Source organism: Artemia sp. Qi Xiang Cuo, chromosome 16 (assembly GCF_049724085.1).
Source record: "Artemia sp. Qi Xiang Cuo chromosome 16, ASM4972408v1, whole genome shotgun sequence".
Lineage (NCBI taxonomy): Eukaryota > Metazoa > Arthropoda > Branchiopoda > Anostraca > Artemiidae > Artemia > Artemia sp. Qi Xiang Cuo.
This window is the reverse complement of record NC_142809.1, coordinates 15,901,651-15,925,651: the sequence shown is the minus strand read 5'-3', so window position 1 is coordinate 15,925,651 and position 24,001 is coordinate 15,901,651. Positions and strand designations below refer to the sequence as shown.

The window sequence follows — 24,001 nt, the reverse complement described above, 5'->3', positions numbered from 1 at the left end:
ATGCGCCCAAAAATTTGTATTTTATCCAACATTTCCAAATGCACCGCACTGTACCCGAACCTCTAAATTGCACTAAAAACAAAATAACTGTACGGCTCTGGCAACGCTGTACACCACACTAACAAACTTTTTACGTTAGGCAAGGACAAACTTATTTCTTATCGATGGATTATTTTTAGCTGACCAATCATGGATCATTTTATATTTTACACTAGGCAGCTTATATTGCAGAATTACAATGTGGAATAACTGCCACTTTTTATGGCGCCTGCGCGTCAGAGATTAGTGTCTTCACAAAAGGGAGTTTGCTCAAAATCAAAATAATGAGGAACCAAAAAGTTATTTTTTCAATTATACTAAGTGACACAAAAATAACTTGTACAGACGAAGTTACAATTGCCTCAAATGATAAACTTATTAATGATAAACAAATGATAAGTGATCGATTCCTTTTAGAATTTTTCCTTTAAAGGACAAATTCTTGCTTAAATTCTTGAATAACAAACATAGTTTAGAAACGATAAACTTAATGATAGGAGCTTGCTCGAAATCAAGATAATGAAGAACCGAAAAATTGTTATTTTCAATATATACTAAATGATATATGAATAACTAGCAACAGATGAAGTTATAATTAACTTAAATGATAAACTGTAAATAATAAATAAATGATAAGTGATGATCAGTTCTTTTTTTTAACTTTTTTAAAAATTCTAAAGATAAATTCTTATTTAAATTCTTAAATGCTCAATAAATTTTGGAAATGATAAACCTAATGACAAGTTATAAACTTATTTTCTATAGAGCTCGATCTTTGTTAAGGAACGTAGTTATTCTATATAATGGGCAATCTGTTCCAGCAAAATAGAGCTGCAACTAAAATGGACAATCTGTTCCAGCAAAATAGAGCTGCAACTGAAATGGACAATCTGTTCCAGTAAAATAGAGCTGCAACAAAAAGGGACAATCTGTTCCTGCAAAATAGAGCTTCAACTAAAAGGGACAATCTGTTCCAGCAAAATAGAGCTACAACTTAAATGGACAATCTGTTCCAGAAAAATAGAGCTGCAACTATAATGGACAACCTGTTCCTTCAAAATAGAGCTGCAACTAAAATGGACAATCTGTTCCAGCAAAATAGAGCTACAACTAAAATGGACAATCTGTTCCAGCAAAATAGAGCTGCAACTAAAATGGACAATCTGTTCCAGCAAAATAGAGCTGCAACTAAAATGGACAATCTGTTCCTGCAAAATAGAGCTGCAACTAAAATGGACAATCTGTTCCAGCAAAATAGAGCTGCAACTAAAATGGACAATCTGTTCCAGCAAAATAGAGCTGCAACTAAAATGGACAATCTGTTCCAGCAAAATAGAGCTGCAACTGAAATGGACAATCTGTTCCAGTAAAATAGAGCTGCAACTAAAATGGACAATCTGTTCCAGCAAAATAGAGCTGCAACTAAATTATCGACCAAGACCTAAGCTTTAACACTTGCGAAAATTGACTGATTCGTAAATAACGGCCAGTATTTGTGAAAGAGGAGTCACTAAGATTTTAAATATGATTCTTGTTTCTACAATAGCAAAAACCAACAAAACCTTTCCCTAAATAAAGCCAAGTTTTTGGTATATTTCGAAATTTCTTGAAAGTATTGAGGACATAAAAAAAACATTTTTCTTCCTTGTGGACGCGCCTTAGGGTCTATCCTTACCTGGCAACTACAATTCTATAAGATTTTCCTTTTAATTGTTTCAAAATTATGAAGCTTCTAGGGCACTACCATTTTTCCGTCGGTGTTGCCACATTGAAACGTGAAAATAAATAAGCAAGACTAATTAATTAAATTTGGCAGCGCTTTTTTCCGTCAAAATTCAAACATTGACAATCTATTTGATTCTCAAAGACAACTTCTTCAAAAGAAATGCTTCGAATCTTCAAAAGAACACTACATCTTCTTAAGCTGTTTGTGCCATTCGGTTTAGCTTTTTTTGCTAATTTTTTGGCTAAGTTTCCTTTTTTTTTTAGTTTGGCAATCGTTACGACCAAAAACTTTATAACTGTACATGGATGACTTTTACCATTAAAAATTGAACTTTTGACTTTTTTTCTAATTGTTATGATATATATATGGTTATGTAGTTTTCTACTTAACCAATCCAAACGGATTTAATTTTCACTGTCCATGGCAACTTGAAGCTCGAATTTTGGTAATAAGACAAGTATCATAATAACTTAACTGTCAATGTGAGAATGAATATGTGAGAATGAGGTAGTTACTTTAATTCATATATAGGTTGATCATAAGCTCAAGACCGATCCAAGAGGGTGGAGAGAGGGATTTCCAGTTTATCCCCCCCCCCCCCAAAAAAAATTGTCTGACTCGTAAAAAAGCCACAAAAAGGTTTTGTAAACGCTATACGTTTTGAAAGTTTTTTATGGCCCCCCCCCCCCCGAACGAAAATCCTGGATACGGCCTTACATAAACTCCAGAAAAAAAAATCGATTATTATTTAGCCGACGTGCATTTTCATCGATCTCTCAAGATAGCCAATTGATCTAGTTAATAGCCAAGAATAGCTAATTGATGAATTAACGTTACGGAAAATAGTAAGCCAGATTATATAAACCTTCTCAGTAGTAAAACGTTTAAGAGGAGTTCATACTGAAAAATAATATTTAAAGATACTCATATGGCACCAAAGCGCTGTCAGTTGGCCTCAGCCGTAAAAAAAACCTCTCTCCTTAAGATTGAGCTGCTGGTCATAGAGTTTTAAATAATAAGCAAACCTCTCTCTTTTCTCATTTCTACGACTCATTTTTAAATACTCAGCCCTCTACTCTATATAGATAATACTCTATATAGATATAGAGAGATATATATAGATATATATCTCAGCCCTCTATAGATATATATATATGCTTTATTTAACCGAAGTAATTTGCCTCATAATGGGGTGATAGATTATTAAAGAGACGAGGTAGATCTTTGTGTAAGGGGTAGTAGGATAACAAAATGAGTAAGTTTCAATGACCTAAGTATTTTTCAGGGGTAATTACATCAAACAATAGTCCTAAAGGATAGGGAGAGGGCTCATAGAAAAAAAAAGAAGTTCAAATGACCAATGCTAGGACACTTTCTGTCCTGACCAATGCTAGGACACGATACTGTCGACATAAAGGTCGACAGAAATAGGATAAATTTATTTATAGATAAATAAAGTTTAAATTCAAACTGAAGCGACGACAAAAACATAAAAAAATGGGCTTAAACCCATTTAAAAAAAAGACGAAAAAAAAGAGGAGCCAACGTTCTTTTTCACCATATTAATGTTTTTCACCATATTATAGATAAATAAATTTTAAATTCAAACTGAAGCGACGACAAAAACATAAAAAAATGGGCTTAAATCCATTTAAAAAAAAGACGAAAAAAAAAGAGGAGCCAACGTTCTTTTTCACCATATTAATTTTTTTCACCATATTATAGATAAATAAAGTTTAAATTCAAACTGAAGCGACGACAAAAACATAAAAAAATGGGCTTAAATCCATTTAAAAAAAAGACGAAAAAAAAAGAGGAGCCAACGTTCTTTTTCACCATATTAATGTTTTTCACCATATTATAGATAAATAAAGTTTAAATTCAAACTGAAGCGACGACAAAAACATAAAAAAATGGGCTTAAACCCATTTAAAAAAAAGACGAAAAAAAAGAGGAGCCAACGTTCTTTTTCACCATATTAATTTTTTTCACCATATTATAGATAAATAAAGTTTAAATTCAAACTGAAGCGACGACAAAAACATAAAAAAATGGGCTTAAATCCATTTAAAAAAAAGACGAAAAAAAAAGAGGAGCCAACGTTCTTTTTCACCATATTAATGTTTTAATTACAGTTAGTTAATTTACTTTAATTCACTTTAATTATGCACTTTAATTCACAAACAAGGAAATAATAGACTCCTCCCAAGATGGAAATTTGATTGTCACAAAATATAAATAAAACAAACCAACACAACGTTGTTTATCACACAGAAAGCAAATATATAGATAAGGATATGAACAAACATGCAAAAATAATAGATAAAACGCAATCAAAACAAGTCTAAATAAGGATGCATCCAACAGAGTTGATAAGGATGTACCTAGCAGAAAGACGTCGGGTCGTTCGTTGCGCGGATACCTCTTGTGGACCTCCTCGATAGCTCGAAGATCGGGTTATAATCCGATCAGAGGGATTGTAGGGCCATGATCTGTTATTAGTCTTGGATAGACGAGAGAAAGTCGAACCATTAGCAGCAAACCTAAATAAATCAAGTTCAAACAAAATTATACCCACCACTGCACTAAAGCGGTCAGACACTGGTGCACCATATTTTTAACATTGACTTTTGATACGAGCAAAATGCTATGTGAAAGAGAAAGAAACTGGTCAAAGTCTCCCAAGACCGTACCCAGGATTTTTATTCAGAGGGGTTTTACTCAAAATATTTTTTTCGGGGGGGGGGGGGGTTACACAAAAAACCTCAAAAAACGCAAACAAAATTTTTTTATATCTATTTTTGTTACATTTTTACGAGTCAAAAAAATATGTCGGGGGAGAGGGGGATTCAAATCTCCCTAACCCCCCCTATAGGTACGGCCTTGCAGTCCCATACTTCTTTTGAAGAGTGTGTTGGAAAAAAAAAATAAATACGAAGAAAAAAATAGAAAAAACTATTAAAAGACCAAAACAAGGGTGATTTCCAGTCAGTTTCAATGCCTTCTGGCTTTTGCCACTGGTTCAAAACCACCCTTGTTTTGTTTGTTTTTTTCATTTTTTGTCGAACTTCATGTACAGCCAGTGAGGTATTTGAACTTATTTATATAAAGAGTGCCTTTCAAGTTAATAGGTTTATTTTTGTGACATATTTTTGCAAGCAAAACACATTCCTGAACTAGTCTACTGACTGAATTTTACTGGCTCTTTGTGACAAATATTAAGCCACAAAAAAAACGAAATATTTTGAGCCACAGCCTTCTTTACAAGTAAGCCCTCTATTTCTAACATATTGATTCAACTAGGTTAATCTAGTTCAGTTAATACTTCAAATATATTCCATTGGTGGTTCCAAATAATTCTGCTTAATCTTTTTTATTATTATTACACTAAATCGCTCCTGAGGCATGACCTTTCTTTCTAAGAATCAGTTCAATTAACTCTTTCTTCAACCTTCCAAAGCTCAAAAGCGAAAGGTCGACTGATTTTTTGACAGATCTGAGAAGATGTCTAACATTCGATTGTTAGTTGGATTAATTAGTTCCTTAATTCCTGCGACTATTATTCATCAATTATGTTGTATTAACAAAATTATTATTTTTACCATTATAAATAGATGCCTTGAAGTTTAATTATTTTCTAAGATACATTTTAGATAACCTTTTACAAACATTCATTGGTTGGTTTCAAATCTTTTGATAAATGTCCAGTTGAGTTGAAAGTTTCTACTCGTACTGATCTCCGATGACGATACATAGTGGTGGTCCCACGACCCCAGCATGCCCCCCTACCATCTTTTAGCTGAAAGACTAGCGTATTGCAAATTGTTTGAGCTGGGTCATACAAGAAATTTTAACCTGTTTTATGATCGAAGGAGGCTCAGAGTAGGCCATTGGCCCCTCAAACCTTTGCTCAGTTATTTGCACAAGAAAGGTACAAGATACAAGACAAGACAGAAAACATTTTGATGTGAAAAGCATCATTTCCCAGCTATTTCAGTGAGTCCGAAAAGGGTATAGGCTATATAAAAAAGGACTAAGTTTTGCAAACATGTTCCCATCTACCCCTCCCCCTCTTTTGACTCCCCTGGGGCATAATTTTTTTTGGGGCGTGGGGGGCAGCTGTCCTTCCCAGGCCTTGGTTTGCCCCCCCCCGGCTGAATTTTAGCTTTTTCAAAAATCTTGTCAAAACTAAGATAAGCCTACATAATCCAAGCATAAACAGAAACGGGTCAGTTTTCTTCAGTATATCTTTACCTTTATGGTACTATATGGCTCATTTTTCAGTTTTCACTGTCATTTTCATTCCATTTGGGAAAATTGGCTCAAGCATTGGCCCCCCCCCCCTCCAACATGATTTTAAGGGAATTACGCCACTGGTTCTGTACAGAAAGTATAGATATATACAGCCACATCTTCAAGTTCAATCATTTTATTATTCCCATATTCACGAAAATGTATGGTGCGGGACAAGGTTTTGTTTTAATTTTTTTTAAAAGAAAACTGAAAAAGTATTTTTGTCAATCTAAGGGGGGGGGGGCATTTAAAAAAAAGAAAATATACAAAAAGGTGTTATTCGATATCTAAAAGTATACCATTTGAAAATTCACAGCCCATCTCTAAAATACCTAGTAGAGTGACTCAAATGGTTGATTTACAATCACTTCATTTCTACAGACAATTTCTAAATAACTTCATACTCCAACTTCAAATAATTCCCAATTCAAACCATTACCAGTGACAATATTTTAAAATAAATTTACCTTTTAGCAGATGTGGCAATTGTAGACCGCGTCAGTCGTTTATTAACAGGTGATACTTCAACAACGGATGATTGGTTAGCAGCCAAAAGGTTACTTACACGCGTCGCTTTGACCGGCGATAATCGCGCAATTGATGTCGGTGGTTGGCTGTTAGGTGTCCTTGTGGAAGCCCTTTGTGGTCGAGGAGTGAGGGGTTCAGTTATCTTGGTTGGTCGCTGCTGCCGTACTTCGGTTACACTAAAAACCCAAAGAACACAATTAGATATTGAAATACCGACCAAATAGTATTTAATATATTTATAGCACATTCAAACTCAGCAGCCAAAGGGTTCTGTTGGGAGTTTACAATATGAATTTAATTTGATTAAGAAGCTATCATTAATTTTTTTTGAAAACTAACTCCATAGAAGTTTATTTAATTCGTTGTTTGTGCGTGGCCCTGCGATGAGGACACAGTAAGAACTTTACTCCCCCTGCACCTTTTTTTACCGATTATTTTGAATAAATGCGGTTTAGAAGTGCTGAAATGAAATTATGGATTTTTTATCTACCCTATGTATAGTAAGTTGGCTCAGTTGAAGCCGTAAGATTGAATTTGTTTGCGTGTAGTTATTTATTCGCAACAAACTCTAACCTTAATAATAAAAAAAAAAAAAAAAAAAAAAAAAAAAAGTACATGCCATTTTGCACCTAATCAAGGAAACAACTTGTATATTACCTTGAATACTCCCGTGTATTCAAGGTATTAAAGTTACTTTAATTACAGTTACCTTTTAACTACTTTTCACTGGAACTAAACTGCCAAAAACATTAAAATGAAAATATATTTTTGCTCCATGGACCTCTCTTAGGTCTATTCACACCTGAAGACTACGAATTTCTTTTAGAGATTCCAAAATTATGTAGTTATAGAAAAGTATCATTTTCATCAGTGTTGTCACCTTAAACCGTAAAAATAAATAAGCAACACTTATTAGCTGAAACACTTTTCAGCTGCAAAGATTCAAAAATATGTTTTTTCTCAAAGGCAACTACAAATTGAAAGGAGAGCCACACCTTCTTAACATGCTTGGTCCCATGGGTTTTAGCCTATTTTTGGCCGATTTGTCACCCACTCTTCTTCGTTTTAATTTGTTTTTAATTTTTGTTTAATTAAACACTCCATAATTGCATATAGTGAACTTTCCATGGAAAATCGAATTTGATTTCCTAAGATATATATGGTTTTAGAATTTCCATTTAACCAATTCAAACAATGGTTTCGGCTAGCCTGGTTACTTTAAGAACGGCTCACGTATAATCCGAATTTTAAATTCACTCACGAATATCACAGTCTCATCTAATACCAGACGGAAAATGGCTTCGAGTATTCCCACCAGCCTGAATGAGTGAATATAAACATACTGTATGTTCATCTACCATTTATAGGTGGGCTTTCAAAATTGGGAATCTTGGCCCCTGAGAAGCTGATTTTAGTAACTTTCAGATTTAAATTAGCTTTGACAAGGAATCGAAACATTTTCAGACATAATGAAAAGAGGTTTTCATGCAGAAATGGGAATTTAAATCTTATTTGAGTTAATATTTAAGATTTAATTCAAGAATAATTTAATCTCAATGTTTGATTCATGACGTTAATCCAGAGATTTAGATTAATCTGGAAAATTAGATTAATCTCAGGCTAGAATCAGATTAAGTTAGCTTTGAGAGATCTCAGAATATTATTCTTTCGAGTAGAATCCAGATGCCAATTTTGTATCCAAAACATTCAGTTTGGATTTTTTTGCAGGCCTTGTTCGTAAAAAAAAGCTGCACCACATTTTCTAAGCGCCACACCGAAGCTTCATATCTAAGCGACGGATGAAGAAAAATCTTGCATTTCTTGGATGTCAACATGATGTACCTATATCCACCTTTTTAAATGTCATTCCACGTTACCAGAAATGTGTCATTTGGGCAGAAAAATGTTGCTTTTGTTTAGATTACAACACTCGCAGAATGGGCGGGTGCAAGTATGAATGGGCATAAAATGGATGGGTATGAATGTACGTAGAATCGGCAGATTTACGTGCATTTTGGTTTTTTCAATTCCATATACATTACGGTGGCCGGCGTTTACCCCCCGGAAAATACACCCCGCGGAAATTACCCCCCCTCCTCGGAAAATGCCCCCCCGCGGAGACATGGCTAATTGTAGAAAGAGAAAAGCCAAAACGGATAGTCCAAGTAATTGAGAGGTAAATGTTTAAATGGCTGGGGCACGGGTAAATGGCGGGAGTACACATACTTGTTTGTTAGTTTTTGGAAAGGCATGCCTGCCTAGAGTCTCAGGCATGTTGACCAAGAATTTAAAATTGACATAAGACCGTTAGATTGCCTGTAATGAGAGGCAAACAAGGCGCGCCCGCCTATGGTCTTAGGAAGGTTGACCAAGAATTGACATAGGACTGTTAATTTGCTTGAAATAACAGGCAAACAATCGTTTGAAGCCATCTTTACCTTTCAAATAGTACCTATTCGTTGCCTAAGCTCAGCCTCACATTCTGAGAAAATTTCAATTTTCCACAAATTTTTTTAATTTTTGGGTCACTTGCCCGAGATTCTGGGCGGGTGGGCGCCCCCAAATAGTGTCCCAAATTCCTCTCTCAATTTAGCACTTGTTCACGGATGCCCACCGGCTCCAATCACTTTCCCAATAGTATCTATTCATTATCTCAGCTCAGTTCAGCAATTTGAGTAAATTTCAACTTTTTCAAGTTTTATGTCACTTGCATGAGACTCTGGGCAGGTACGAGCCTCCAAAAACTGTCTTAAATTCCTCTCTCGCCTTAGAACTTATCCACGGATGCCTAAAGCCGTGACTGTTTCCTAGCGGCAACCATGCATGCGCTACACACATACCAACAATATTTTTTTTTGTTTTCACACGGGGTCCCAATCTAGCCCATGTCCATCGCTTAGCATTCAGGCCTTAAAAAAACAAACCCCAGATAGTCAGACCCCAACGCTCGAATCTGTACACTGAACGCTAAAAACTGACCAATTTCTGTCTAATAGCCTAATTAATAAAGAATTTGTATTCTGAGCACCTGTTGATTATCCATAGATTTTATAGGATGGGGCCAGTATGATGTAAGAATAGGGAAAAATTAATTTTGCTCAGATACTTGGAATGAGCTAAGCCAATGAAAATACACTATTTGGAAAGTGATTGGAGACGACGGGCACCTCCTCCCCGCCTATCCTGAAGAGAGAAGCTTGAATGCTAAGCGATGGACATGGGCTAGATTGGGATTCCAAGTGAAAATGAAAAAAATATTGTTGGTGTGTGTTTACCGCATGATTACCGCCTGAGCAACGGTCTAACCATTCACGGCATTAGACATCCGTGAACAAGTGCTAGAGCAAGAGAGAAATTTGGGACAATTTTTGGGGGCACCCACCTGCCCAGAGTCCCTGGCAAATGAACCAAAACTGGAAAAATTGAAATTTGCTCTGATTGCGGGGCTGAGCTGTGCCAATGAATAGGTACTATTTGGAAGATGAATGGAGAGAGACTAGGTGGAGAGAAGCAAACAAACACAACTTAAAAACAATAGGGAAATTTTTTCCAAGACAGTGCAATTTAAATCGGTGAATATTTCGGCTCTATGTCCAAGGGCCGTCTTCAGCACAACATTAATTATAAAAAAAAAAAAAAAAAAAAAAAAAAAAAAAAAAAAAACCGATTTAAATTGCACTGTCTTGGAAAAAATTTCCCTATTGTTTTTAAGTTATGTTTGTTTGATATGGAAAGGCAGTGTGGTCTTCGTCAATATTTAGGTGGAGAGAAACACAGCATAGGGGTACACTTATAGAACCAAAAAAATTGGGCTTGTATGATGGAAGCGGCGGACATGGGCTAGATTGGGACCCCATGTGAAAATGAATATATTGTTGCAATGTCTATTGCGGATGGTTAGCGCGGGGGGGTATTTTCTGCGGGGGGGGGGGTATTTTCCGGGGAGGTATTTTCCGCGGGGGGGGGGGGGTATTTTCCATGGGGGGTATTCGCCTAGAACCATACATTACAAGGCTTGATCGCCATTGGAAAGCCACTAGCATTGTGAATGACCACTAATCAACAAAAAGTAAACACTGTCTAAGAAAAATCATTTAAAATTATTTTTTATTTTTACTTATTACTTATTTTATGTTCAGTGAAAATCTGTTTCTAAGTAATCAAAGTAATTAAACATATTTTGATTTTGCTCCGATATTTTGAAGCGCGACAAAGCTACTGGAGGCATGAGCACACAGGAACAGATGAAAAAAAAAAAAAAAAAGAACAACAAAAAAACACACAAATATTTTAGCAATACTCACGCTCAAGCTCTCTTTAAATGGCAAAGATTTTGAGAGATAGAAACATAGTAACATCTTAATGTTATCTCCCTAGCCCTTCAAATAGCAGTGTATATTAAAATATCCTCGAATGATACCCCTTGACGAACCATTCTGTTAATGACTCCAAATAACGATATATTGAAAGTTCCAAACGTTGGCAAAAAAAAAACAGTGCAAATTTTCACCAATCACAAATCACTGCAGGGGCAGATCCAGGATTTTTTTTTGGGGAGGGGGCGCAAAATAGGTTGATCCGACAAACAAATTCTTAGGGGGGGGCTTAAAATAGGTTGATCCGATAAACGTGAGTTATGAGCAAGTTTAATTACTGCAAACTTGAGTTAATTAAGTAAATTACTCTACTTTAGACTACGCTAAGGGGGGGGGGGGCACGCAAGCCCCCTTCACCCCCCTGGATCCGCCACTGAATCACTATAAAATTGTGCATATAGACAGATTTGACCACCCAGTGTCACCACGTGACTCGCCCAACCCTTTGCTAATTAGAAGTTTATTTTCAAGATTCAACAAGAAGCATAATTATAGTTAGTAGAAAATAAAAATTAGAAAATACAAACGGAGCAGAATAATTTCAATAATTGAAGAAAGATCTCAAAATGGAATCACAAAAAATGATTCCCCAGCATTAAGAAGAAACAACCAAATTCAAAACAAAACCCAAAGCCAAGGGGCGAAATCGTAATTAATATGGGTAAATTTAAAAAAAATTAATAGTTAAATTTAATTATTAATTAAAAAATTATTGTAAAATTAAAAAAAAATTATTATAAAAAAAAAATTTCTATTTTCATGCAAAAACAAACATGTACTTGATTGAGTTCTATTATTACCCAATTTCCACCATTAAAGAAAAACAAGCAAAAATCATAACACCATCCATAGAATATTTAAAGGCATGCGAGGTCCTGATTAATAAGGATAAATATCTATAAAAAAAATAATAATATTAAAAAAAAATACATTGGGTGCTCATACAAGCACCCAATATATTTTAATAACACAAATATATTTTATATTATAAATAAACGAATACAAATAAAAAATAATTAATAACTAACGACAATACAGTCATTTACTATAAATATAATTCTTAAGTTTTCTATGAATAATTATAAGTTATTAACTCAGTTAACACAGACAATACTTAGTTGCACAAATTAGTTACACATAGATTGGATAATTATGCAGGATGAGTTTGGATAAATCTTACTGAATAATATACAAAAATACACTTGTCTTTACCACAGCCAAGACATTTTTTTCCACGTGTAAGTGTCCTTTTCTAAATTCTGTATAGTGCATAAGATGTGGTCATCTATAGCTGTTGGTAAATTTACGCTCAGGCACGTTAAACTGAACGTTCAGAACGCTCTACAGCTGTCTGCAGCCTTTTCAGGAGTAATATTACTCTGCCAAGAATGTACAAACCCTTGGGGTGACAAAGGATTTTCATGCTAAGGGTTAATAATTAATATATTAGTTAATATATAATTATATTAAATATATATTTATTTATTTATATATTTATACATTTATACTATATATTAACTATATATTACTATATATTAGTTAATATATAGTTAATAACGCATATATTAGTCATTAGTAAAAATCTTGTAGCCTGTTCTAAAGTGGTATATTTTAGGGTTATGAGATGCATGGGAGAGAAGCGTTCAAAAATACCCTAATTACGTAGACCTCTGTACTTTTTGCACATTCGTCTGCTTTAAGAGGGTTTTAAAGAACTTGGCAGCCCCCCCCCCCCAACACACACATAGTTGAAATTACATAAATCAATCAATGAAATAAATTTAATTGCACAATTCTGCCTTTGGTGTTATCGTTTGGCATACATGCCCGCCTTTAGCGTTTAAAGTTAATTTCGCTAGTCATCCAGAAGATGATAGAAATAAAAGAAGGCTTATAATGTTAAAAATACCATTTCCATTTTTGCATGCAATAAGAGGTTAGTAACATTAGCTACTACAGGTATATCCGATGATCCGGTGAATCCAATGATTCATGATGTTATAATAACATAAGCTACTACAGTGTAATGGAAAAATGCCACCCTTTTAGAGGATTTAAAAAAAAAATATATGGATTGCTTTTTATTCATGAAACTTAATGGGAAGACGCCATCGTTGCAGCCCCGCTTTGGGAAGAGTAGAGTGGATTCGTTGACGCCCTTTGTGCCACCTATTGCTTCGGATGACTAAGGTCTAAGGTAGGGACTTCTGGTTCATATTGAAACTGACATAAATTCATAATCAAATAATGCTAAAATTATTTCATTTTAATCATATCCCTGTTTTATAAGACTGTTTAACACAGCTGTGTAACCATAATTTATTTTTAAGATCGAGAAAATCCCTTTGTGTAGCAACAGACTCAATATTATTCTAGTTGGTAACATCGAATTCACATAAAAAAGAAAAGTAAAATAAACAACATACACTCCAGTTGTAGCGCCTCTAACCCGTCTTCTCATAGCTTTGATTTGGTTCAAACAGTCTCCTTGGGTAACACCAGATTCGACTTGTCCGTCATCTCTTTGGTTATTTTCCGTGACCATATCCTCCAGCTTAAAATTGTCAAGGATATTAAGGATGGACTTTACATCATTCTTTGCTGGAGGAGATTCCGCCTTAGGTGAAGACGTAGATAATTCAATACTTGGACCATATTTAGCGACACTGAAATACATAGACGCTAAATTAAGCAAATTTTTATTATGCAGCTAGAAGGTGGAGATTTTAACATATTCCCAGGGGAACACAGACAGGAGAACGACATTGTTATGATTGCTTCTGCACAGCAAAACTATATTTCTTTAAAATCCAATCTAGTCAGTAGAACATGGTTGCAGTGGTAGCTGCCACCTGGTAAAGAACGAACCAAGGTCCATAGTAACTAAAACTTTAAAAATGCGTTAAAAAACCTGGTTCGTGAAAAAAATTGCAATTTTCCGCTGGTTCGGGAAGGTTAGCTATTACCTCGATTAGTCATTACAGTAAAATGTTACTTGGAGAACAAATTATGTAAATTTTAAAAATAGCTTGAAACTCTAAAAAATGGCGTCGAATTGAAACAAAAAGTACACCATTGGAATTGCCATGCCAAAACTTTATACAGGAAACTTACAGTCCCCAGCTTGACCAACAAGGATGATCATACCCATTTTGCATGGTTCCATTGTAACTGACCCCCCGTGTAACTGAACCCCAAGCAACTGAACCCCTGTAACTGAACCCCCGTATAACCGAACCATCGTGCAATTGAACCCCCGTATAACCGAACCACCGTGCAACTGAACCCCCGTGCAACTGAACCCCCGTGCAACTGAACCCTCGTGCTACTGAACCCTCGTGCAACTGAACCTCCTTTAACTGAACCCTGGTGCAATTCAACCCCCGTGCAACTCAACCCCATTTAACTAAACCCTCGTGTAACTGAACCCCCTTTAACTGAACCCTCGTGCAACTCAGCCCCCGTGCAACTCAACCCCATTTAACTAAACCCCCGTGTAACTGAACCCCCATGTAACTGTAACTGTGTGTAACCATGTAACTGTGTGTTAACAGAACACAGCTGATGAGTGAAAAGGGATGAAAGAGAGGGGTAATACCGAACTCTCAGCTACCATTCTTGGGAGAAATCTGACAGTTTATAAGTGACCATGGAATTCCTGTGTTGTTTTAAAGTCACTTTTCTGTGAATAGGCAGCGTGGTGGCAGAGTGCACCTGGCGACGATAAATCACATCAGTCCAGTTTTGTCAGGAAAAAATTGCTCAGTGATAATTTATTGCTCCCGCTAGCATTATGCGCTTCTAGGTCCGGGCCTAGGGACCTAGTGGTAAATCCAGGCCTGAGTGTGCACAAATTTCCTTTTGGTGAATTGACTTTCCCTTTATGCACTCTCTGAAAGTTCCAACTTAATACACAAATCCCTTTTTGAGATGCGGCATTTTGAAAATCTGCATTCACATAGTGTCTTTTGATTTAGTTCAAGTTCCACCTCAAATACCTCATTCTGTCAAATTTTCAACTTGATATGCGTAGCCTTAATAGTCCTAGTTTGATAGTAGCAGAGGTCGTAGTAGGAGCAGTAGTAGTAATAATAGTGTTAAATTAGTAGTAGTAGCAACAGTAGTAGCAGCAGTATTAATAGCAGTAGTAGCAGGTAGATGCCCCAGAAATTTCATCTTGATACGCTAAGCCGTTCCAAAAAAAATTGCTGATACACCTGTATCAGCAATCTATATGTTATTGCAAGTTACCAATTGTTAAAACTTAAGGTTTTTATAGAAGGGATGGTCGTAAAAACTTTGAAGGAGGCTCATTCGATTGGAAATTGAAAGTTCAAGTTCAATTTCGAAGAATCGAAGGTAATCACAGGACAATCAGCCTTTCCCTCCTAACTGACATCCCCCCCCCCCAATACATCCGATCAAAATAAAAATAAACATTTTGTTCAAAATAGTCTGAAGATCAAATAACCTTGCCTTTGGGGTTAACAACCCCACCAGCAGCACCTGGGGCAAGGGCTGTAAGTTTTGCTAGTTGCTCATTGCTAACACATAAGGTTTTTGTAGAAAATTTTTTTATGAACTTTGGGGGGGGGGGGCTCATTCGAACGGAAATAAAATTTTCCATTACACTTGTTCAGGGTTGAAAGTTAGTAGTAGGATTCCACCCCACACTAATTCTCCCCAAATGCGTATGAACTTGATTGTGGAACTGTCATTTTATTTAAAATAGTTTAAAATTTAACTAGCCTTATAATAGTTATATACCTATTGCTAATAACCAAAGTGGGTTATAACCAACTTAAGTACGGTGGTTGAGTTGCACGAGATTTCAGTAGCACGAGGGTCCAGTTGCACGGGGGTTCAGTTACATGGGGGTTCAGTTACACGGGGGTTTAGTTAAATGGGGTTGAGTTGCATGGGGGTTGAGTTGCACGAGGGTTCAGTTAAAGGGGGCTCAGTTGCATGAGGGTTCAGTTCCATGAGGGTTCAGTAGCACGAGGGTTCAGTTGCATGGGGGTTTAGTTGCACGGTGGTTCGGTTATATGGGGGTTCAGTTACAGGGGTCCAGTTGCTTAGGGTTCAGTTACACGCACACCATTTTGCATGGGTAGCACTGATGTCCTTTTTTTTCTTTTTATTTTCCTCCATTGCAAGCGGGGTACTGGAACATCATAGACCAGTTAAAGGGCTCATTTTCAAGGAATCAAACTAAGGCTCAAACACAATAAAAGGGAAACAAAGAGGGAGGAGAGGGATGTGAGAGAAAAAATCTCCCCCTAACCGCGCCCAATAACAGACCTTTCTTACGCGAATATTTCTAGATTGCAGCAGAAAAATATACTTTCTATAGTAAATTTTTCAAGTGATTAAGGTCACTTGATTTGAGAATAATATGCAGAGAAATAAATGTTATGTTTCAGAAATGAATCCTGAAAAAAAGGCACTATTAAAACGCTTATACAAAACGAATATAGCAAATTTTATCATCAAATCACCTAATAGATAGTACAAAAGCAAAGAGATAAAGAGAGAGAGAAAGAAAAGAGAGAGAGAGAAAGTAGGGAGAGACGTAGACGATGGGAGACAAGAGACATTTGAGGGTTTGCGCAAAATCAACCGAACTTAAACATGTTATGTTTTATTCATGTTTTTTTTTTGTTCTTCTTCTTCATTTTTATCTCAGTAAGTAATTGGCTATTGTTCTCTGAGTTTCTATTCCGTATATACTCCCCTAATTACAGGCCAAGGAGCCTTTTGGGGGACTAGCACAGTGTATTATTGTATGTGTATTGATAATGAATAAAATCGTATCTATCTCTATCTATCTATAGCTCTTACATTCCACCCCCTAGGAAAGATAATCAAATTCACCCTATTCAAGCTCGAAGAGGACCAAGGACCACTCTTTCCTCTCTGCTGCGATTAACTTTGGGATATGTATGGATGCAATGAAGCTTTTTGATACTCTAGTTAAAACAAGCTTTTGGATTCGCTAAGCAAACCTTCTAATTTTCCCCCAACAAAGTTTGACATTCAAACTCTGCAAAAAAAAAAAAGATAATTCTTACAGTTTTTGCTCGCTATTCTCCCATTTATTTGATTTTTATTATCTTGATACAAAAAATATCAAAGGTTTTCTTTTTTGCTTCTTTTTTAGTTTAGTTGAGGTATTATTAAATTGAACAAAAAGTGTTTTTTTTTTTAATAAACGTGAATAAAGTCATCAAAATCTATTGGAAAAAATCAACTTACGGTAACATTGCCCCTTTTTGAGAGCATTAATTGTTAGAACTTTGAAATAAAAGTCAAACTATAACGATAAGAGGTTTAAGGGAGAGCAGCGGCCAATCTCTTATATCGAATACTTTGGTGGTTTAAGCAGAGACCAACCTCATCTATAAAATACTTTAAAGGTTTAAAGCAGCGGCCAACCTCATATATAGAATACTTTAGAGGCTTCAGCAGCGGCCAACTATGCATAGAATACTTCAGAGGTTTAAGCAGCTGCCAACCTCTTCTATGGAATACTTTAAGAGGTTTAAGTAGTGGTCAACCTCTTATATAGAATACTTTAGAGGTTTAAGCAGCGGTCAATCTCGTTTATGGAGTACTTCAATATAAGAAAAGGAAGCGATCAAAAATGGAGTTTTTAAGGCCAAACGGAAAATACTGAATAAACAAAGAAAGCGAATATTTCGAGAGGACAAACGCCTCTCTTCTTCGGCGCGAAACGAAATAATATATTCAGGGAAAGTGTCGAAAAAAAAACAACAAAAAACAAACGCGAAAAGCAAATGTGAAAAGAACCAAAAAACCAATGAAAAAACCAAAAACTTAAAAGATGAATAAAATTCAATAAAAGCCAAAAATTGTAAGAATTAAAACCTAATGCCTAACAACCATAAAAGCGAGTCATTCACCAATATCCGCGATTTGCAAAAAAAAAAAATCCAAAAAATTATGAGCTGCCATTGACGGATACTAGCGAACAACTGAGAAATAAAAGAAAAGAAAACAATTCATTCACTCAAAAACAAACGAACCAGCAATTCAATAAGTTGGAGAACTATGTCATCTGATTTTGGATTTTAATTATTGCATTTCTTGCAGACACCCTTTAAGACCTACGGGGTTGTTCACGTGTTCGATTATATGATTGGGAAAGTGGTTCAAGGTTTATTTCAGGGATCACTAAAGTAGCGCCTTCTAAATCAGATAAAGACAATACTGTTGTTGTACTGGATTCAGATGATAACGATAAAAAAAAGTCAGAGAAATTTTAAATGATTCTAACACATTTGAACAATTAGTTACCGATCCTACAGAAAAATTTGTCCAGGAAGTCCGAAAAGAGCTTTCTTATTTAAAAGGAAAAGGTGAGATGATCACAGATCAATTTCACAAAAGATTTCACCCACGTGGCTGCACATCTCCTCGTTTTATGGTCTTCCTAAGAATCATATGCCCGGTCATCTACTTCGACCTATTGTGTCCTCAATTAATTCTCCTATAGCAAAAATAAGAAAACTCTTATCCGCTATATTTCGCCAACTAATTCATGCTCAAAAACCCTATATCAGAGATCCCGCTGATTTTGTTTCCAAGGTAAAAACAAGTTTCGGCTAAACCAAATACAAGAATTGGCAGTTTTGATGCGGATTCAATGTATACCAATTGAGATCCCCAAAAGGCCGAACTCATTTTGGAGCATAAACTCACTTCTAACTTATCTATATCAGAAAAATCTACACTTTCGGATCAGACACTTCTTTCACTTACAGCCGTGTGCAACAGAACTTCTTTTTGTTTCCATTATAAAGGCATATTTCTTATAAACAGAAATATGGGCTTCCAATGGGCACCCCCTTTCACCAATAAAGGCTGGTATTTTCACGGAAGACATTGAAGAATGGGCTAATTCACAAAGTCTTTGTAAACCTGAAATTTGGGTTCGCTTTAAATAGGATATTTTTTATTCATGAGAGCATGATGAAGGAATCTTTGGGGTCTTTCCTTCATTTGCCTAACTCTTTGGATCCAAAACTCAAATTTTCTCAGGAATTAGAGACACGCGTCTTCCTTTCTTCGATGTTCTGGTGCACCGAAATGATACATGTTTCGAGTTCGGGGTTTATAGAAAACGTACGCATAGTGACCGTTACTTAAATAATTCCTCTAATCATTCTCCTGCAGTTAAAAGAGGAGTGATTACTTCTCTAGTCGATGGAGCATTGCAGGTTTGTTCACCACGTTTCCTGGATTCAGAGCTCGACCACCTTAAGGGTGTTTTATTTAAATTCTGTAATTGAAAAATGTATTAAAAAGCTATCAGACGCTGACACAGCTAATACAAATCAAAGGGAAAATTCCGTTTACCTTGGTCTCCCGTACGTAAAAGGGGTTTCAGAACACATTTCCAAAAATCTAAAGAAAAATAATATTTACACTTTTTATAGACCCAGTAAAACTATCAGTTCCCAAATTTATCAAGGTAAAGACCCGTTACCAAAGGGTGAAAACTCTGGTGTCTACAAAATTCCATGCTCGTGTGGTCTTTGGTACATTGGAAGAACTCACCAACGGCTTACAGATACATTAAACCAACACTCTACCTCAATTGTTAACACCCTTAAAAAGCGGAAACAAAACGGAAAATTTTGACTCTGGCCCTTGCAGAACATATCTATGATTTTCCGGAACATACTATTTTATTTAACCAAGCTAGTTTAATTTCTCATGACAAGCGTATTGTCCAGTATTACAGGGAAGCGGCTGAAATTTTTAAATACCAACATTTAGATCTAGCTTTAAACAGAGATTCCGGTGATTTAAGAATAAACGAGTCATATTTCGGTTTTCTCAAAAGAGAAGCCGATACTTTAGTAATCCCTGAAATAAACCTTGAACCACTTTAATCAAACACCTAAACAACCCCTTAGGTCTCAAAGGGTGTCTGCAAGAAATGTAATAATTAAAATCCGAAATCAGATGACATAGTTCTCCAAATTATTTAATTGCTGCTTCGTTTTGTTTTTGAGTGAATGAATTGTTTTCTTTTTCTTTTCTTTTATTTCTCAGTTGTTCGCTAGTATCCGTCGATGGCAGTTCATAATTTTTTGGATTTTATTCAAATCGCGGATATTGGCGAATAACTCGCTTTTAAGGTTTTTAGGTATTTGGTTTCAATTATTATAATTTATGGCTTTCATTTAATTTTACTCATCTTTTATAGTTTTTGGTTATTTCATTACTTTTTTGGTTCTTTTCACATTGACTTTCCGAGTTTGTTTTTTGTTGTTTTTTTTTTCGGCGCTTTTCTTGAATAAATTATTTAGTTTCACGCTGAAGAAGAGAAGCGGTTGTCCTCTCGAAATATTCGTTTTTGTTTGTTTATTCAGTATTCTCGTTTGGCCTTAAAACACCATTTTTGACCGTTTGCTTTTCTTATATTATGGCAGGCCAATGTAGTTTAAGAAATTATGGAATACTTTAGAGGTTGAAGCAGCGGCCAAGTTCACATATAGATTACTTTTCGACTCTTTTTAGGTTTTGATGTCAATCCTGATTTTCGTTCATAGAACAAAATGCTTTCTAAGAAAAAAATTTAAAATAAAAGTGAAAAGTGATATTAAAACATCAAACGATCAGAGATAATTTAAACTTAAAACGAACAAAACTTACTGAACGAATAAAAGACACTTAAAAGGAACACACCGAAAATAAAAAATTAATCAAGCTGAAAAAGGAACAGATGTTACATCAAATAAAAGTGGGGCAGTCTCCCCTCTTAAACCCTTTAAAGGTTCGAGCGTTATTTGCACTGTACTGAAAATGATTTGTATTTCGAATAGTGTGTTTTTCAACGACAATACCAAAAATTCTCAATGCTACAGAAGGCGTAGAAATAAGTACTTAAAAAAAAATAGTGAAGCTCCGGCTCCTTTAAAGCCATCAAAAGCACTTTACTGAAAAGAAAATGTATTTCGAACGGTGTCTTTTCTTATTTGTAAAAACAGCAATATACATTAAAAGAATGAAAATCCCAACGCTAATTAAGGTTACAGGAAAGATGAAAAACTATTTCTTAGAACAATTATATTTGAGACTTTGAATTTACTATTTCATGAGGACATTTTTCTTTCGTCGAAAGTTTTCTATTTGATTCTGAATATTTCAAAAGTATAGGAAACTGAAATCTAAATAAAACTTTTGAAACGAACATTGGTAATTTTTGAAGAAATTTCTGTAGTTCATTGAAGCAATACTTTTGAATTGAATAAGCAATAAATTATTCACCAACTGATTTTCTTTACATCTGAAAGAATGTTGAAAAAAAAAATGAAAGTACTGATGAACATCTAGGGCGTATCATAATAATGAAACTATATATTATTTAAACATAATGATGTATAGACGGAAGGGTTCCTTGAAGTTTGAGCAGTATTTGATTTTTCAGAGCCACAGTATAATGTTCAAAAAGAAACTGTATAAAATAAATTGTGTTTTCAGTAAATAGCAAATGGCACTTTAGCCTTTGGAGTTTTAGGGCGCGGTTGCTCCACTTTTATTCGTGGTAATTTCTGTGAGTTTTAAGTTTGACTTTTTTTTTATCCAGAATTTCTACTCATTTTAGGTTATAATGTTACTCTTTAATTTCTTTGAAAAACATTATCTTGATTTTTTTTTAATTAGCTAAAGTTCGTTTTTTTCAACTGACATAATAGAATATAGGCTAATTGTAGAAATATGAATAAATATTTTTCAGAAAAAGCGCTTTTTTAACGATAGGTCTAGACCAGGAGTTCCCGGCCAGGGGTTACTTACATCTCTATACTTCTCAGAAAATTCCGCGAGAAAAAGTGATTTGGGATAAAAAAAAAAATATACAAGATGCAGGGTATATATTGTGGAAGGGTTCTTTAAGATATATAAATAGTTTTAAGGGTTTGGCAAGGGTAAATTTGAAAACATTAATCCAGCCAAAAGCTGCATTTTCCATGAACCATCTGTTTTGTTGAAAAATTAAAGCAATGAATATTTAAAAAATGAAAGACACACTTAAGATACATTCGTGTAAAAAAAAAAATGAATGCTGAAAAGAAAACACTAAAATGTAGACGTTTAAAAAAAATGGTAAAAAGTAAAAAGAAAAAAAAGAAAGAGAAAAAAACCTCACTCGCCTGTACACACCGAATTCAGGGAATTCATGAAGTTTCAGACTAGGATGTATGGACCTGAAAGCATCCCCTTGAGCCCACATAGGCATCTGTTTCATTTCCAGCCACTTTTGTTGGTGGCCGATTATGGAGCCAGGTCGACAAACTCTTATCCATGCTATCACTTCACGAGCAGTGAAGCGATAGTGCTTCATAATGTAGCAGGCAATTAAAGAGCCGGTTCGACCAAGACCAGCTAAAAAAAAAAAAAACTTCGATAAGATGGCCTTAGTTCTGATTCGATTCCTATTTTCACACTGAGTTTGTGCCCATACTGACAGAGCGTACTTGTCCTAAAGTTAGCCTGGGGTCAGCTCTCGAGGAATAATTGAACTTGTACGTGTAAGTGCCTGATAGCTTCCAGCTGGTACATTTTGAACTCGATGCAGATACCGTCAAATACTCGATGTCAAATAGATACCATGAGTTTTATATGTTTGTAAGTATGATGCTACAATAATCGGAAAAATACAAATTTGTTACATAAACGGGTACATTGGAGTAGTGTAATGTTCAGAAAAGAACAGCATGTTACAAAAGTGAATTACGGCCTCTCCAAAAACCTCACTTAAAGGTACATAGAATTTAGAATAGTGAAAAGTAAACATATTTTTGAACTGGGGACTATATTTTTGGACTTTTGAACTATAAAAACGTGTACACAATTTTAAGATTTGTAAACATCCGTACACATCTATTTGTCCTGCATAATTAGAATCCAATAGGACTGGGGGGGGGTCCAACCCACCACTGGTTAAGAGGACCACAGCTGGAAACATGAAGGTTTGTAGCCTAAAAAGCGCCTAAAAATGTTTTCCCAAGGAAAAACATTTTGACCCCCCTTCCTGCTAAGGACCAGACTTGAAAAGCACAAGCTTTTCAACGCTCAGTAGGACCATGATTTGACCAAAAATCGTGTGCCAAGACACTCGTGCCAGTGCATATGGCGAGCCCAGGCCATTACTTGTCTCACATAGATGGATGCTACTACTATTACTACTATTATTAACTGACTGCAGCACCAAGTCACTTGAGGCCAGCACAGCTACGCACGCTTCTTCTTCATCCCAGTCTATTATAAGCCTCCGTCTTTACACCCTCCCAGAAGGTTCAGTTTCCATTAAATCCTTCCTTATGACCTTCTCCAACTCCATTCTGGGACGAACTGCTTTTCGCTTGGCCCTAGATGGTTGACCAAAAAAGACGATATTTGAAAATTTGTCATCCTTCATCGGTAGAACGTGTTCTAGCCATTTCAATCTTTCTCACATAATAGCCCTAAAAAGCAGGATATAGCCACATTTTTTGCACAGCTTCTTGTTTGATATACGATCAGTGAAAAGGATACCAAAAGCTTGCCGTAGACAATTCCTCTGAAAAACATCTAACAAATCCTCCTCCGTTTTTCGAAGCTCCCAAGTTTCAGAAGAAAACTTGACCAACGTCATCACTGTAACTTCTAACTTTCTAATCTTTAGTCGCAATCTAATATGCATTTTTTTTTTTTTTTTTTTTTTAACTGTGAGAAAATACCATGGACCTTTGCTATTCTACTTTTAACATGTTCACTGCATCAACCATCTTTACTAATAATACTACCTACATATGGATACATGTCCAACATTTAGGGGGGGCACAAACAGGCGTTTATTCGTCATACTTTTTCAAAAACACCCTAACCCCTCCGACTCTGTCTTTACAGCATTTCACAAATTTGTTGTCTATCTACCGAAGTTTCCCTTCCAATGGGAAAAATATACTCCTTTTATTTACAGCTTAGCTAAGATACTAAATTTCTGCGGCTTACCCTATTCTATACT

The 24,001-nt window shown here is 35.5% G+C and overlaps 1 protein-coding gene across 3 annotated transcripts in view; it reads right to left on the bottom strand.

The window, feature by feature from the left end:
- Window positions 1–24,001, bottom strand: part of LOC148942623 (dual specificity protein phosphatase CDC14A-like) — an 89,219-nt gene that overhangs the window by 12,700 nt on the left and 52,518 nt on the right. For 2 of the 3 annotated variants that reach the window (XM_089102769.1, XM_089102768.1), the window contains exons 8-11: window positions 22,146–22,377; window positions 13,389–13,628; window positions 6,526–6,762; window positions 4,150–4,308 (exon numbers count right to left, since the gene is read on the bottom strand). In XM_089102769.1, the coding sequence (XP_088958895.1) occupies window positions 4,150–4,308; window positions 6,526–6,762; window positions 13,389–13,628; window positions 22,146–22,377 (868 nt within the window). The remainder of the gene's footprint in view (window positions 1–4,149; window positions 4,309–6,525; window positions 6,763–13,388; window positions 13,629–22,145; window positions 22,378–24,001) is intronic. The other variant, XM_089102770.1, reaches the window with a different exon arrangement.